Here is a 16,002-nt window from a genome sequence, read left to right on the forward strand (position 1 = left end):
TGACCATTTCTTTTTGTTCATTTTTTTCTCGGCCTTAGTTTTCTCTGTTTCCTCATCACCCGATACCTAGGCCCATGCATTTAAGAAATGAAAAATCATCTTGACGGATGTGCCGTTTTAATAATATTTTGTAAACTAGTTGCTGTCTAAAATGTATTTCATTGTTTCTCGATTACTTCAAACTAAACATACATAACTATTTCGTGCCGTTAAATTAATAGAAACGATTTTGTTTTAATATGCTACAAAAATCTTCAGCCGTTCAGCTGTCTTGTTCGGTTTTCAAAGATAACTCGTCAATTAACGTTAATTTAGCTTACATTTACAACGTTACTATGAATTTTCCGATAACTAATAATTGTTAAAACACATAGGCCCACAGTAAAACACAATTAAATAATTTAAAAAATAAAACACATTAAGTGGATTTTTATTAAGCAAAAGTTAAAAAAATTGGTAACATGCAGTTAGGTAACTGAGACGAAAAGTCACATTTCAGTTGAAGTCGATACAAGAAAATCATCTGAATTTCGTATAGGCAACGAAACATTAATTAACATTTAAAGACGTGAAGTATATAACTGTTGTTCTAATGACTGGTAACAACGTTTCACCAGTCGAAGAATCGCAGCAAAGTAAAGGTTCTATCGTGTAGGCGCTGGGCTAATATTCGCTGCACGGGTTGTACGCAGGGACTGTAAAAAACGGTTGTAGGCTTATTAGTTTGTTTGTAGCTACACGTGTTTTTGCTAGCACTAGCTAACATGAATGTAACGAGACATAGCATGTTGAAGATGCAGCGCACCATCTAATTTATGGAAGAGGGTTAGCGTTTCAAGCGAGAATTTTAAAACTGTGTGAAACTTATCTGTGTTATTATTGGAGCAGTCTACGGCGAAATAAATTTAGATTTATCTGTTGTACTTTTATGGGGGGGGGGGGGGGGGGGTGTAGGCTAATATAGCTATGTCCAAAAGTTCATTCTTATTTAGTCTACCGTTTTTTTTTTTCTTGCAAAAAATATTTTTAATGCTAATGGAAACATAATTCGTGCCGTAATCAAAGTGATTATGCCGTTTAAAGTGTTAATCGAGAATGAGACATAATGAGCTTAATATTTTATTTATAATTTATTCATAAAGTGATGATAGCGCATAAACGTCGCGCAAAGACACGTATGTCTTTACGTGACATTTATGGGCTATCGTTATTTTAAACATGGTTCACAGAAAACCGTCTCTTTATATTCGCCTAGCCTTAGACATTACTGCAGCAATCAAAATATAGGCCATTTCTCTAGGAAATGCCGGGATTTTTGATTCGCACAGCCTGGCAGGAGATATATCTGATGCAAGAGCGATGGATGAGCTATCCCTGCATCAGCATCAGAAAGGCATCTTGGGAATTTTTCCCTCTCCCAGGCCATCTGCTCACGTGACACCGAGCTTCAATACAGCTCATTAGCCGGCCATTTTGGTCTACACCCAGTGCACTGCGCACAGCCAATCCAATTAGTATGAAGCAGGCTGACCAGGGGAGAGGAAGACTGTGATTTCACCAGCAGCAGCAGCAGCAGCAGCAGCACCCAGGCTTTCACAACGTCTCCAAATCCTCTAGCTGTTCAGATCGGATCAGAAGGCGTGCCGTGAAAGCAAGGCAGCCTTTGTTGCGAAGACAGCGACTTTTCCCCTTACTCATCTGTGGGAGGTACGACAGGGAGGAGGCAGAGAAAAAAAAAAGAACAGCATCTTTTCATCAGCCCTGCTGCATCACTGGGAGGGGGGGTGGTGGTTAGGGTTAATGCCTGTTGGTTCTTATTTTGCCCTCTTTTTTCTCCTCCTCGTTTGCTTGGTGTGATTGGTGAGTGAAGACTACAGACTGAGCTGCGGTGCTTTTCCCAGTCCTGTGCCCTGTGGAGACTTTGTGTGCTTTCTGTGTTGTTGTCATACCAGCTGAGTCATCATGTCTGATCTGACGCCTCAGAGCGATGCCCCAACCCCCACCACCGACAAGATCACGCAGGCTGCCAGGGAAACCATTTACCTCTGCAACTTTCGGGTGTCCGTGGACGGGGAATGGCTCTGCCTTCGAGAGCTCAACGACATTTCCCTCACGCCTGACCCGGAGCCAGCCCACGAAGGTAGGTGCTCCCATTGTGCTGGGTGTTGCTGCTGAGAGGGGTGAGGCCGGGTTCGCTAGCCACAGCATCACTGTGTCTCAGATGCAGGGATGCACTGAAAATCGATGCCGCCCAGCGTCCACTTTTTAATACGGATGATTTTTATGATCGTTAATATGTGTGAGCCAGGAACAAACTTCTTATTATTGGAATAAAGGCTACTGCTATTTACATTTTCACTGATCGGAGCAAGGGAAAGGGTAATGTACACAGATAGAATATTTATTGATGTGGTTGCTGTCGATAGGTGGTTTGAATTAGTTTGGAAGACAGGATGAAAAATTATGTATTTTGAGTGAAGGAGTGCATGATTTATTGCTGCCTTTTTTGTGTGGTTTTAAAATTAGTTTCACACACGGTTTCACATATTTAACCCAATTCCTGCAAATACTTCAGTGTTCTGTAGTTAACAGAGCAATGTGATTTAATCTGGATTCTGACTAAATACAGGAAATTGCTTCGGCACAAAAAAAAATTGTGTATATTTTCCGGTGTCTAAATGCTGTTCTCTTAGTCCTCCCTGGATAAAAATATCCAGTACCAAGTTGCAGTTCATAATTGACTTTATTTTTGAAGCCTGATACCAGTTCCACAGTACCACAGTTCCATAAGACCCTTGTGGCCCAATATGTAAGCTCCTCCCTTTTTTTCTATTGTCTGCAACACTTCATCTTTTTGGCAGTGCCCCTCACATACCAACATTTGTAAATAAATCTTAATGTTCAAATACTATGTTTATTATACCCTTAACATTGATGTCACTCCCTTAACATTTGCTGTTTGTACATCTCATTCATTTACATTCACAGAATATGTTTAAGGTCAACTGCTTTGTTGTAACAGAATTAAGTCAGAATAATTGCACAGCTGCCTGGCAACACTGCTGGAGGCTGACCCAGTTAGCCTATTTAAAAAAACATTGTTTGTAGGTCAAGATTTTTTAGGTATATGATAAATTCAAGTATTTGCATGGCAGTGAAAATATTGAAATGTGATATTTTTTAAATCCATAGTCAAGTTCTGTCTATAGCTCTTCAAGGTGGAGTAGCTTTTCATTTATTTGCACGTCGCAACCTTTAAAATAGTTTTTTTTTTAAAGTGGAATATACGAGGCTGACATTTGTGAGAAACAATTGTTTGATTATGCAAGTTCAATCAGGCCTCATTAAAAAATTCCTAAAATTTGTAAGGCCCGTGAGTAGGTTGTATTCTCTGACTGAGGCGCCATGTTTGTTTTGTGGCCTGTGTTTCTGCCTCTGCCTCAGTAAGTGGGCTTTGACATACTTTGCTGGCCATGTTTAAGATTAAAATGTTTTTATCGTTAAGTAATTAGAAGATTGCATTTATGTGAGGATGAATATACCCTGCTTTTCTGAGGGGTTTCCTTACAGGAAGTTCATCAGAGACTTGCATTTCATCAAGTATTCCCGGCAAAGTATTCCAAGTATGCTTTTTTCTTGGAATAAAAAAACTGCTTTTGAAAATCAGTGGTGAATGGATGGAAGAATGGAAAAGCTGCTACCTGTCACTATATACTTACTTTTTATGATCCATATGATCACTTATTCCCTTTAACAAAAAGGTTTTCTCCTTATTTAATCCAATATTTCTAAAAATTGTTCCTCCAAACATTTGAGTTTTCATCATTCAAGGGAAGTGGGCACATTTATTAGATTTTTTGCCCACTGTATAATTACTCAGTCAGAGTAATAAGTAGCTACTTGTAAGCCTTATTTTTTTAAATATTTGCATTGATTCATATTGTATCTAAATAGTTCTCTGAAAATTTTTTAAAATCTGTTTTCTCAAGTATACTGTGCTTAAAGCAATATGGAGATACGCATGGAAAAGGCATATTGGTTCACTGGCAAGAACTGATGATATTGTCACACACAGGACAAGAAGACCTGCAGTTAGGTTTGTGTGACAGACCTTTGAGCTGTTTTGACCACAAGTAAAGAATGCCAAGGATTGTAATTCCGCAGAGTCACGTGTCATCTATTGCATTGCACTGTATAATTGCAGAGGACATGGTAGTCCATAATTACAAAGACATCAGGCAAGCTATTTTTTCCTCTCTCTTGTGCTGCACTTGTTTGATAACAGAACATCGTTTTGCTATTGCTAAGTAAACCCTCATTAGAAAGTGGTATCCTCCTTTTTAGATTATCTTTAGAACACTGCGACCTTTATGAGCTCTAGTGTTAAAAGCCATAATCATAATCCTGTGATCTTTTCAGTTTTACCATTTAGCTTTTTTTCCCTGTGTGTTGATTAATAAGGGGTGAAGTTAGAGAAGTAGAAGTTTAGATCATTGCAGCGGTATCCCTCCAGTTTAATGTATGTCATTTGATTGTGATAAATATATGTGTATATATATGTGAACAGAATCCAAATCAAAAGCCCAGTGACAGTGCATTCAGTCTTTCCCAGATTGAAAATATTTATTTTTGTTTTTTGTATTGATGTGTCATCTTTGGCTGAAATTAGAAACTCACAAAAACGTAGTGTGTAGTGTGAAAGCACATTAAAAAAACTATTTATAGAAATTAACTTTCTATTTCCTCTGACGTATATTGACACGACATGAGCATGCATAAATTGGATTATCCTTCACAATGCTGATTTACTAATGAGTGGAAAAGTACATGCCAGACGCCTTTTCCTTTTCCCCAACATAAGAACCTCAGGGCTATTTTCTGGAAAAGCAGAAAATAGCGCCTTAATGTCTGTAGTAGTTTAGCATTTTCCGGAAGGATGTGGTTGTGTTGCGGCATGGCTGAGGCTGAAACTGTGTAGTCTTTACCACCAGAAGAAGCTTACATGGTGTTATAATAATAACAATAATAATAATAATAATAATAACAATAACAATAACAATAATAACAATAATAATAATAATAATAATAATAATAATAATAATAATAATAAACTTTATCTGTATAGCACATTTTTTTAAACAAAGTTTACAAAGTGCTTTACAGAAAATACCAAAAAAGATAGCAAAATAGCAAAACCAGAATCGGTGTAATACAATATTAAAAACAAATAAAAATAATATTTAAAAAAAACAAATAAAATAATATAATAGTTTAAAAAAGGCTTTTTGGCAATATGTCCCTTCAGACTGCATCATCCTTTTTCATTACTTTAATTTGGCTATGTTGATCAATATGTAGTTCTACATTTTCCATAGGATTTAAATGCATTTTAATGCATGTTTTATAGTAATAAAAAAGTTTTTGTTAATACGTAAGAAGTAATAAGTTCAGTGGTAAGCATATTTTTTGACCAACTAAACATATTCTCATTCCTATTGGGATTGGCTGTTTGATTGTGAGGTTGCTGGAGTCTTAATTGTGTCACAACAAGGAGGTTCATAATCAGTGTACACGTATCAGAGGTGATAATTCAGATAAATAGGAATTGTGATATGAAATGCCAACCTACAAATATTGTTGTCCCCTTGTTCTTCACAAGAGACTAAACAATAATTGTGAATGATTGCTGCAGCCCCCCCCCCTCCCCCAAAAAAGAAACAAACAAAAACAAACCAAACAAATGAACATTCCCACCTCACTTGTTACCCCAATTTCGTTAGTGGTGCTTTTATTTCCAACCATGGTATGCATGACATTCTATCCTTTGTTCTTTTTTCTTTGTCCCCTTTCCATTTCCCCTTGCAAAGACTCATGGGAGGATTTCACAGATTTGGTGGAGCAAATGCAAATGCTTGATGAGTTTGAAGGTGCGTATCGCAGCATCACTGTCCCAGCTCCTGCCATCTCAGCCCACCCACTCCGGTGCCATTCCTAGGCCTTGTCTGCTGGGCAGGCGTTTCCATGGCCATCGTCCCCTGTGACATCACTATCTCCCTCCCTTTCCTGGGCTTATCCGATGTGCATGGCTCTTTGGCATTTCACCGTCTCCTTTCCACTTCCTCTCGGAGCACCCACACGCTGTGCCCCTGCTGCAGTTGGCAATTCGTCCAGTGGCAGAGCTGTCAAACAAATTTTCCCACTGTGAACGGCGACGCCCTGTGTCCCGGTAACATGTTGATGCATGTCTACAGGAACTCTTTTTGGAGGCCTGTTCTTCTTCGAGGATATATTTTCAGTGCAGACTGTAATTCTGTTACGCTACCCATGCACGTGACAAAAATATAAAACCCTGGTAGGCTAGTCTCTGATCTGAACCATGGAACTGGAATTCTGGTTTGTCAGGATGAAAAGTGAGCCTGTAGTGAAAATTGTGCTTTTCCACGCTGATAATCTTGCTTGATTCATATTTTTTAAAACCATGGGAATTTTTTTGGATGTGATTGCCATTACCTAAATAATGTAACAATACATTAGGGTTGAGCCAATGGATGATAATTATTGTTGGTTTTGGGAAAACTTGTAAACTCAAATCTGTCGAGCGGGGTGGGGGGGGGGGGGGGGGCGTGGGGGCGGGGGCCATGAATATCGATGAATAACGATGAATGTCCAGGCAGTTTGTTCTCTTCTGCTGAATTTATTTTGTTACTGCAAAATTTTAAATAGTTTAGCCATGCTAGTCTAATTTCAAGATGATAGTGACAATATTGGTGGCATTTGGTGACAGTCCCTCCTTGTTCTCACTTGGTTGCCAATTTCCCTTTTTTGTTTGGTTTAAATCCGAAGTAATAGTTGCCAAATTAGCATTTCATGTCTGATGGTTTTTCATTTAGTTTAGTTTTTGGTCAGCAGTCTTCGTTTGTAGGTCTCAGTTGCAAATTTATATGAAGCAGATGCACAGCCCTTATGCAATAGTAGTAGAGCTGCTAAAAATCCAAGAATTGTCAGTGACTGATGTTTTTTGTTAATGAAGTGAATTTCAATGACACGGGTCTTCCATGATATAATGCCCACCACAGGAATAATTAAATAATTTTTTTTTTTTTTTTCATTTGCTGATTTTGTGTTCCAGGTAGTCTACCAATTTAACAGCCGCAAGTCTGTGGTCAACCACGTGCTTTCTGTGCTCCCAAATAATGGCAGTGTAGGCACGTTGAGGGACTGCTAAGAGGAAAATGCACTTGACCATCCTCTTGGTTGCTAATAAAACAACAAATGGCAAAATGCATTCTCTTGGGCTGCAATAACACATTACATTACATTAGAGGCATTTAGCAGACGCTCTTATCCAGAGCGACTTACACAACTTTTTTTACATAGCATTTTACATTGTATCCATTTATACAGCTGGATATATACTGAAGCAATGCAGGTAAAGTACCTTGCTCAAGGGTACAACGGCAGTGTCCTTACCCGGGAATCGAACCTGCAACCTTTCGGTTACAAGCCCAGTTCCTTACCCACTGTGCTACACACCCAGTTATGTTACCAGCTATGTTGTATGGGTAACAATCAAGCATGGCATGGATGATACATCATGCAACTGTCCAAATGGAGCCAAAATCCTCTTTACTGTACCTTCAATAAGGGAGCCAATAATTTTGGAGGTGACTGTATATGCAGTTTATTCTTTCAGTGCTTTTTTAGTTGAGTATGTTTATTTGTTTGGCATGACAACCGTGACCAGTACATCGAATTTTGTGACGGCACATAGGAGCTCTGCTGACATGTTTTTGAGTACGAGCAAAGAAAGAAGCAAATAATATTTTTTAAATTTCCATCGACTCCTGGCCACTTCCTGTGTCAGCTGTGAACAAGCAGTGATCTGCTGCTCGGGCCATTCTAGTGGCTTGTCGCTGAGAGTAACTCATTGGACTGCAGTCATGACATGTAGCATCTAATGCTGCATACTATCGTCCGGTTGGCAATGAAAATATCTTGGATTCAGAAATTTCAGATGCGGTCTGTATGGAGTTTTTTTTCTACAGGCCGTAGTGATGCAATGTGTACATATGTGTGACCTTCTTTCTCTGAAAGGATGCCGTGTATATGTAAATGTAATTTAGATCTTAGGAAGTCTGATCATGTACTAAACTGTTATCATAAGCAATAGAATGTGACCTGAACAATAGCATTATTGGAACACTCCTGGGTACATTCCTTTATAGTTTGTGCTTGTGTCCTGTGTCTTCATTTGTCTGCACACTACCTTTTGCTGCATTTGATTTGTACTGTATTGTTAAGTTCCCCACATGTAGATCCTGGGTTTTGATGCCTTTCAGTATTGGCATGATTTGAGGATGTCCGTGGCCAGAGAGCTTTTTGGGTTTCGACGGTTCCCTTAAACACCAGTAGTGCAGAACAGTGGGGGAAAAAAATGAGAGAGTTACTGTATGTAACAGACGATGTACCGAAACATCAGCAATGTTAAATGCACACACACACATACACACACAGTGTACTTTGGGCATATAGCACACAAGCATTATAAATTTGCTCATTCAATCAATGTTTTGTTATAATAAATTGAAGACCAATGATACTGATTCTGTCAGGCTTTGATATATGCTTTTAGCTGTGCATTATTCGTATGTGTTGATAGTTTTAAAAGTATCCTCTTCTGCTTTACTTCCCAGTGTTTTAAGACAGAAAGCAGTATCCTTTCTAAAGTATATATTTTGTGGCAAAAAGTCTTGCTAACCATTAACATGTGAACCATAAACAGACATACTTTATTTTTTATTTTTGCGGTACATAAGCATTCTGAAATATTTTTTGCATGCTTAACATTTTACAGTTGTTTTCAATTTTCCTATTCATTTTTTTAAATTTTTTACATTGAAACATGAGTATATTCTCCTTTTACAGAAGAACATTGCTTGTAAGCGATACAGTGCAACATTCCATGCAGCTTTCATGTTATTTGACTGTGTATTTGACTGTGTATTCGACACGAATGCCAGTGGCAGGACGATCATTTCACGACTGGCCAGTAATCATCTCCCTTCTCTTTTTAGACCCCAAGGACCCCATCACTATTGAGCGGCTCAACCTGATGAACATGGCCAAGTTGAGCATAAAGGGACTGATCGAGTCTGCGCTCAACTTGGGGCGAACCCTCGACTCGGACTACGCTCCCCTCCAACAGTTCTTTGTTGTGATGGAACATTGTCTAAAACATGGCCTAAAATGTATGTTGTTTCAGCCATTTATTCACAGCATATTTTGCACGTGAGAATCAGATTTAATTTATTCTTCTGTGTTACAATACACTTGTTTTATGGAACAACGAAACAGTACTATGAGTGCTGTGAACTCAAAATTGTGTTTTACTGAGGAAAATAGGCTCATCTTGTCTATCGTGTTCCAGACAAGGTTTTCAGCTCTTAACCTCAAATGTGAAAATATTATTTTTCTATTTTTCAAATGTCATACGAAAGGTGGAGATTAAGTGAACAAGAAAAAAACTAGAAATCACGTCACTGGAACACAGTAATTGTTGTAATGTTATCGGTCCTGCATTTTCATCCAGTAGCACATGTTAAAGGATATTTGTCAGTGAATATAGCTGTGTATACATTTCCAATGACTGAGCTACACTTTAAATTCAGCCAAGAAGACCTTCCTTGGACAGAATAAGTCCTTCTGGGGTCCTTTGGAGCTGGTGGAAAAGTTAACCCCCGAAGCAGGTGAAATCACAGCCAGTGTGAAGGACCTCCCTGGGCTCAAGTAAGCAAAGCTAATAGATTTGGTGATGCCATATTCTACAAATAATACACTTTATTTTTCAGTGTATGTCTGGAATGGTTATCTAAATATACTGTTTCCACGTGTAGAACACCAATAGGGCGAGGAAGAGCCTGGCTTCGCCTTGCCTTGATGCAAAAGAAATTGTCAGATTACATGAAGACCCTAATCAACAGAAAGGACCTGCTCAGGTACATGCCGAATTACGTCCTGGCACTGCAGCTGTACTGCTGGAAACCATATCAGACATTCTGGTATTAGTTGCATTGTGCATAATGAGAGACATCAGAAATAATCCACCTCAGAATGTCTTAGATGTGTTTATTTGATTTCTTTTCTCTTCAGTGAGTTCTATGAGCCTAATGCGTTGATGATGGAGGAGGAGGGTGCTGTGATTGCTGGGCTGTTAGTGGGTTTGAATGTTATTGATGCTAACCTGTGTATGAAGGGAGAAGACCTGGATTCTCAGGTGATTTTAGCCTAATTTTCACTATGATTCCATCTGATATTATAGCTTTTGAGCAGTAATTATCAGTGATTCACCTAAAAATCTCTTGCTATCGCTCCTTCACTGTGAATGATGCTAACTTCTTGGGTGCCCTGGGGTTGCATTTTGAATAATGCTAGCTATTTCGATAAAGAATGCAAATGTACAGCTACGGTTTGCAATATATTTCTGTGCAAGAAGGTTTCAATCTCCTAAACAGAGAGACACATTATTAATACTGCTCTGAAGGTGAAATTTGCCCTGTTTTTTTGGATGAAAATTAAGTCTCAATTCTTTAGCCACAAAGCTGACTCTATTGAGATGAGCTGTTTTCCTGAAGATTTTTGGCTGTTGTGTGTATTCAGTCTTTGCTCTCATCAGACTTTGCACATTTCCTTCTAGGTTGGAGTTATCGATTTCTCCATGTATTTAAAGGATGGGGGCCACAGCAGCAAAAGCACAGAGGGGTAAGTTTACAGGGATCCAGTTTGTCTCTTTATAGGTTGCTTTAAGCCCATGTGAATCAAGTTTGTTTATTTCTAGGCTGCTCTTAGTCAATGTAGATCCAGTTTGTCTCGTGACAGATTGCTTTAAGTCCATTGTCGATCCAATGTACTGTTCACGTGTTGCTGTAAGTGCACATGGATCAAACTTGTCTGTTCATAATGTCGCTCAACAGTAAGTCCACAGGGATCCAGTTTTTTCTCCTGCCAGAGTTTTGGAAACATTTTCTCCCTCGTTTTACAGTGATGGACAGATCACTGCAATACTTGACCAGAAGAATTATGTTGAGGAACTTAACAGACATTTGAGGTATTTTAATTTCCTTTAGAACGATTTGCCATTGATGTCAGAAACATCTGATGCTCCTTCTCCTCAATTTACTCATCTATTCAGTCCAGTTCTTGTTCATTTTACTCAACAGTGCCTCAGTGAATAATCTCCAAGCAAAAGTTGATGCACTAGAAAAGTCAAATACAAAGCTAACAGAAGAGGTGGGTTTATGTGCATACACTGTATTCAGAAGAATCACTGAGATGTAATGCATCTGGAAGTCATTCAGACAACTAAAATTTTCATTATGTATGTATTCAGAGTTAGTTTATGTATGCTTGTGTGTATCTTTATATAGTACACTTATATATTGTACTAAATATGTAATTTGCTGGTATACAGATTTATCAAATTCCTGCTTTTAATGGCTAGTGTTTATTTATAATATACCTGTGGGTTTTGCCTTTTTTTTTTTAGCTTGCTGTTGCAAACAACCGGATTATAACGTTGCAGGAAGATGTTGAACGTGTGAAAGAGGAGAGTTCTTACCTACTGGAGACCAGTCGCAAGGTCTCTGCATTTCCTTATGGTTTCATATCATAAACTGCAGCTATAAAAGCAGGAATACAATGTCATAGGATTTAAATATTATGCCTCATCAGCAAAGACATTCTTATCTGGTGGTATGTGAATGATCATTCATGTTAAACACTTTCATACTTATCTGTGTACAATTCTGCCATAATCTGAAAGTTCCTGGGGAAACCAGATGTGGTTATGAAGTTTAGACAGTTAGTATTGTGCTTGTGACTCAATGGGATGGAGGTTCTAGAAGTATTGCTTCATTTCAGATTTTGATGGTGATTCATTTCGTTATGGTGTGTGTGTGCGTGCGTGCGTGTGTGTGTGTGCGTGTGTGTGTGTAGGTATTGAAAGCAGATGGGAGTGCAGATGGACAGGTTCCAGGAGAGGCTCGGAAACAGATCAGGGATGAAGCTCAGCATTCGGTCTGTTTCTCTTTCATGTGTATATGTGGGTTTGAAATTGATTTTATTGTTAACTTATTTTTGGTCTTTCTGTTTTGGTCTCTCTGTTGAAACTGGCTCAAGAAATAAAATTTCTCCAAGCTTCATTTGAATTTATGCAAGTGCTAACATTTGGAAAGGTTGTATTTTGACACAATTAAGAATTCCTGTAGTTTAAATACAAATAAATATGGTAAGGCTTTCATTATATACTGATGCTCTGTGGGTTGTTGGACTCGTGGACTGTGCTTCAGAGATTGAACATGTTTTTTTTTCAGCAGGATGTGGAGAAGGATGTGGAGATGCAGACTGGTGTGAAGCAGGAGATGGAGCAGTCCATGAAGTTTATGGAGAAGGACATCTGTGAGAAGCAAGATGCTCTGCAGGCACTCAGGCAACAGCTGGAAGATCTGCGGACACTCAACCAAGAGCTCTGCCACAAATCACAGGTACTACAGTAACTGGAGCACACTCGCCTTCTGGTGGAGGTGCCACTCTCTGCAAACCACACTGCTCAGCTCAGAGCCTCCTCCCAGCTGAGACTAAATGAAAGCTCATGGTCGCCCTCTTGTGGCCTCTCTTGTACACTGAAAAAAGAAGAAATTTTCCTTCTTCACTACTCATCTCTCCTTTGTAAAAATGACTTGTCTCTATCAAAATTCTGGTGTGCACATATATTGTTTTTGGGTATGTGATATGTATTGGGTGAGATATGTATTAAATATTTTAATCAAATAGAATATTAATCCCTCATAATATAAGTATTTTTAACAAGGATTAGGGTTTTTTTCCATTCAAAATGTCACAATTCATGATTATGTATGTACTGTAATGTGATATGATATGCTTTGACAATATATTCCTGAAGACAGTTCGTAGCAAGCTTTTTGCGACAGACAAAGCTTCCATTGTTACTGTATGTGTTGTGTATAATCAGAGCTCTGATTCGTCCACGAAACAGAAGAGTGAAATCGTCAGCCGCGTGGACGAGAAGGCAAACCAGATCGCAGCAACAATTAAACAGCTGGAGCAGAGGTAGGAGTTTCTCGGCCCTGTTGACTTTTCTGTCAAGCTGAAAGAAAAACTGTAACCCTGAACAACCACTTGAAGATACAGTCCATAATGGTATAGATTAAGTGCGGATTTTCATTGTTAAATGTGGCTTTCCGTTCATGCGAGTTCATTCGTTTTCATTCATGATCAGGTTACATGTAAATGAGAAGATAAATCCATTTGTTAACATGGTGAAGATCCACAGGAGGTAGACATTCAAAAGACAGAGGATTGCTCACTGTTTGCTCCTTAATTTAACAAAATGCCAAAGACACTATGTATCTCTGTGATATCACTATATACTCATAAAAAAACAATGACAGAGGCACATAGTGCATTGGTTGTGTTTTGTTAAATAAATAATATATATATATATATATATATATATATATATATCTGTTGATTTGAAGGTAAACCTTCTCTGCTGCCTGTTGATAACACAATGTTGTCTTCATAACTTTGTAACAATGATACAGCCATGTAATCCAAAGCTGTGAGCTTTCTCTGTTTTTCCTGTTGTTGGGATTCCTGTGACTTTTCCACCCTGCCTGAAGATTGGAACCGTGTTCTCTTACCTGTATTAACTGTTTTCTCCCTCTTCTTCTCCTCATTATTTTGCTCTGTCACTCCATTTTCTTTCTTCCCATCACTCCATTTCTCTCATTTTATGACCAGTGAAAAAGACATGGTGAAACAGGCCAGAAGCCTTAATTCTGCAGCAGGAAAAATCCTTCAGAAGCAGCATTAGGCCACAAAAACCATTTAAATTTTCCTAAATCTGATGTTGACTTTGATTATAAACTATTGTGTAATATAGATCATGACAAAGTTAGGACATTGATTTACAGGTTTTACATCCATCCGTTTTCTTTTATGAGTCCTTTTTCCGCAAGCCTCTTGAGATTGCGGTGCCTTTGCACCTGCTTTGAGTAGTGGAAGCTCAGCCCTTTACCTGTTTCTGTTCTTCCTCCCGATGTGAGAAAAGTACTGTTGGCTGAGGGAGAAACGCAGTGGAATACTAGGAACGAATGCGTTTGCTGGAGAACAATTTAGCCTTGAGCCAATCCCCTACGATGTGTCTGCGTCCGCTTCTGCTACACCAGACGTGGCTAGTGGAGTGTAGAAACGGGGCCGTCTTGCGCTGCCAAGTTGCTCCATGAAACCTTGCCTTCTCTAAATGCCTCACTGTAAGACGGACGGTAGCTCAGCAAACAGAATGTGCGTGCCCACTCCCTGTCTTTATAAAAAAAAAAAATAAGGACAAAACCGCAACTACTGACTCGGTTCTTGGGTTTAAAGAAATGTAGAAACACAAGCACATGTTTCAGCATGACCCTTCCACGGCAGTTTATTCTGGTAGTTTGCTTCAGCAGAGATGTTTGTAGTGCACCCAGGAAATAATATTTTCACGAAGGACACACAATTTGCTGGTGTGATATGTGCATATGGCATGATCTGAAGCCCAACTTTACATAAAAAGATTATATGTTGTGGTTTGGGAATATTTCGTTTGAACCCCAAAATTCCATTGTTTTTTTTTCTGGTGAAACAGTCAGTTTCAGCAAAGCTTAAAAGTGAACTTTGCAGTATATAATTAAGATCATTTAAAGCTCAATAAATTTGAGTGAACAGTAATGCCAAAAATATGTTGTAATACTTAGCAGTTGGAAACAATTTTAAATGCTTCTTTTCCAATTAGCTGTTTAATGTTTTAACTTTTTATTTGCAAAAAACATGTATGTCTGTTTACTATTTCCTTTTTTCTGCAAATTTAATATTTACATATTTAAAGGCTGCTAATTTTGTTAGTTTGTTTTATTAGACAGGTTTTTGTTTACATTTTGTCAGCTAGAAAGCAGTTGGAGCATTGTGTGGAGACATATAACCAGTTATAATAAAATTACTAATTCAGGTTTTGCTTTTTTCCTATCTGCTGGTCAATCGTGCCTAAATTACATTGTTAACTCATATGAGTAGGAACAGGTGAATGAAACATGCAATTCAAAACTCAAGAATCTATATAGTTGCAGCACATTAACTTAAGCAATCCAAATGAATAAGTAAGGTTAATTGTTCTTATGAAAGTCATGGCTGGGCTGATAGTGTACTTATAGCTTAAAGGAAAAGTGGAAAATGTATGTTTATTTAACTTCAATGTAAACTGTAGTGAAATAGCATAATAAAACATGAAACAAATGGCCTGGTTCACCGTCTTTAAATCCCTTTAATTAATTTCACCCTTTACATTTCACCCCTTCTTGATCTGCCAATTTAAGTTCTCTTTTCTGTTTTGCCATTGAAATGGGGTCCCTCCCTATCTCCCATTCGCTTTTGTTTTTACCACAAGTTCATCCGGCTCAAAACCTAATCGTGAGGGGCACAGCAGGGTGGAAGCCTCTCTGCCAACAATAAAGGGCAGTTCAGGCAGGAGTTTGAAGGCAAGAGTCTGGTGATGGAAGTGGAACGACTGAAAAGGCAGAGGTAGGAAGCACCTGTGAACTCACACCCTGAGAGAAACAGAACAGGTACAATACAATACTTTATTGTATTATATTTAAAGTATTGTATTGTAAAAAAAAAACAAAAAAAACAAAGTATTGTAACAGGTACTGGACAACCATGAGCAGCTGGCTGCCTGTGGCTAAGGTACAGGACTCATTTCTAATGCGTGCCACTACATTTACTTTTTTGGAAGGTGTTTGTTGAAAGCAACTTGTAAGATCACAATGGCAAGCAATTCTACTTACAAATAACAAGAATAACCACAAGCAACAGTAGATAGAAACACTGCAGACTTTTAGTTTAATGTTAATCAGACTCGGTCATAACAAAAGTGAATCAAATGCATATGTATGTTTG

At 38.4% G+C, this 16,002-nt stretch overlaps 1 protein-coding gene across 8 annotated transcripts; it reads left to right on the plus strand.

The window, feature by feature from the left end:
* Nucleotides 1-1,448: 1,448 nt before the first annotated feature.
* LOC118212086 (protein RUFY3-like) lies at nt 1,449-15,336 on the plus strand. Of its 8 annotated transcripts, none has more exons than XM_035389666.1 (15): nt 1,449-1,707; nt 1,866-2,140; nt 5,868-5,927; nt 9,075-9,248; nt 9,669-9,786; nt 9,894-9,995; nt 10,150-10,273; nt 10,694-10,758; nt 11,039-11,104; nt 11,217-11,286; nt 11,543-11,635; nt 11,992-12,072; nt 12,369-12,539; nt 13,028-13,125; nt 13,819-15,336. In XM_035389666.1, the coding sequence occupies exons 2-15, from the start codon at nt 1,963-1,965 to the stop codon at nt 13,889-13,891; spliced, it is 1,473 nt and encodes a 490-aa protein (XP_035245557.1). In that variant the 5' UTR covers nt 1,449-1,707; nt 1,866-1,962; the 3' UTR covers nt 13,892-15,336. The 8 variants fall into 8 exon arrangements, with proteins under 8 accessions (XP_035245557.1, XP_035245556.1, XP_035245559.1 ...); XM_035389665.1 differs by having other exon boundaries at nt 1,878-2,140; XM_035389668.1 differs by having other exon boundaries at nt 1,953-2,140; nt 13,052-13,125.
* The last annotated feature ends 666 nt before the right edge of the window (nt 15,337-16,002 follow it).

This window comes from Anguilla anguilla, chromosome 14, assembly GCF_013347855.1.
Source record: "Anguilla anguilla isolate fAngAng1 chromosome 14, fAngAng1.pri, whole genome shotgun sequence".
NCBI lineage: Eukaryota > Metazoa > Chordata > Actinopteri > Anguilliformes > Anguillidae > Anguilla > Anguilla anguilla.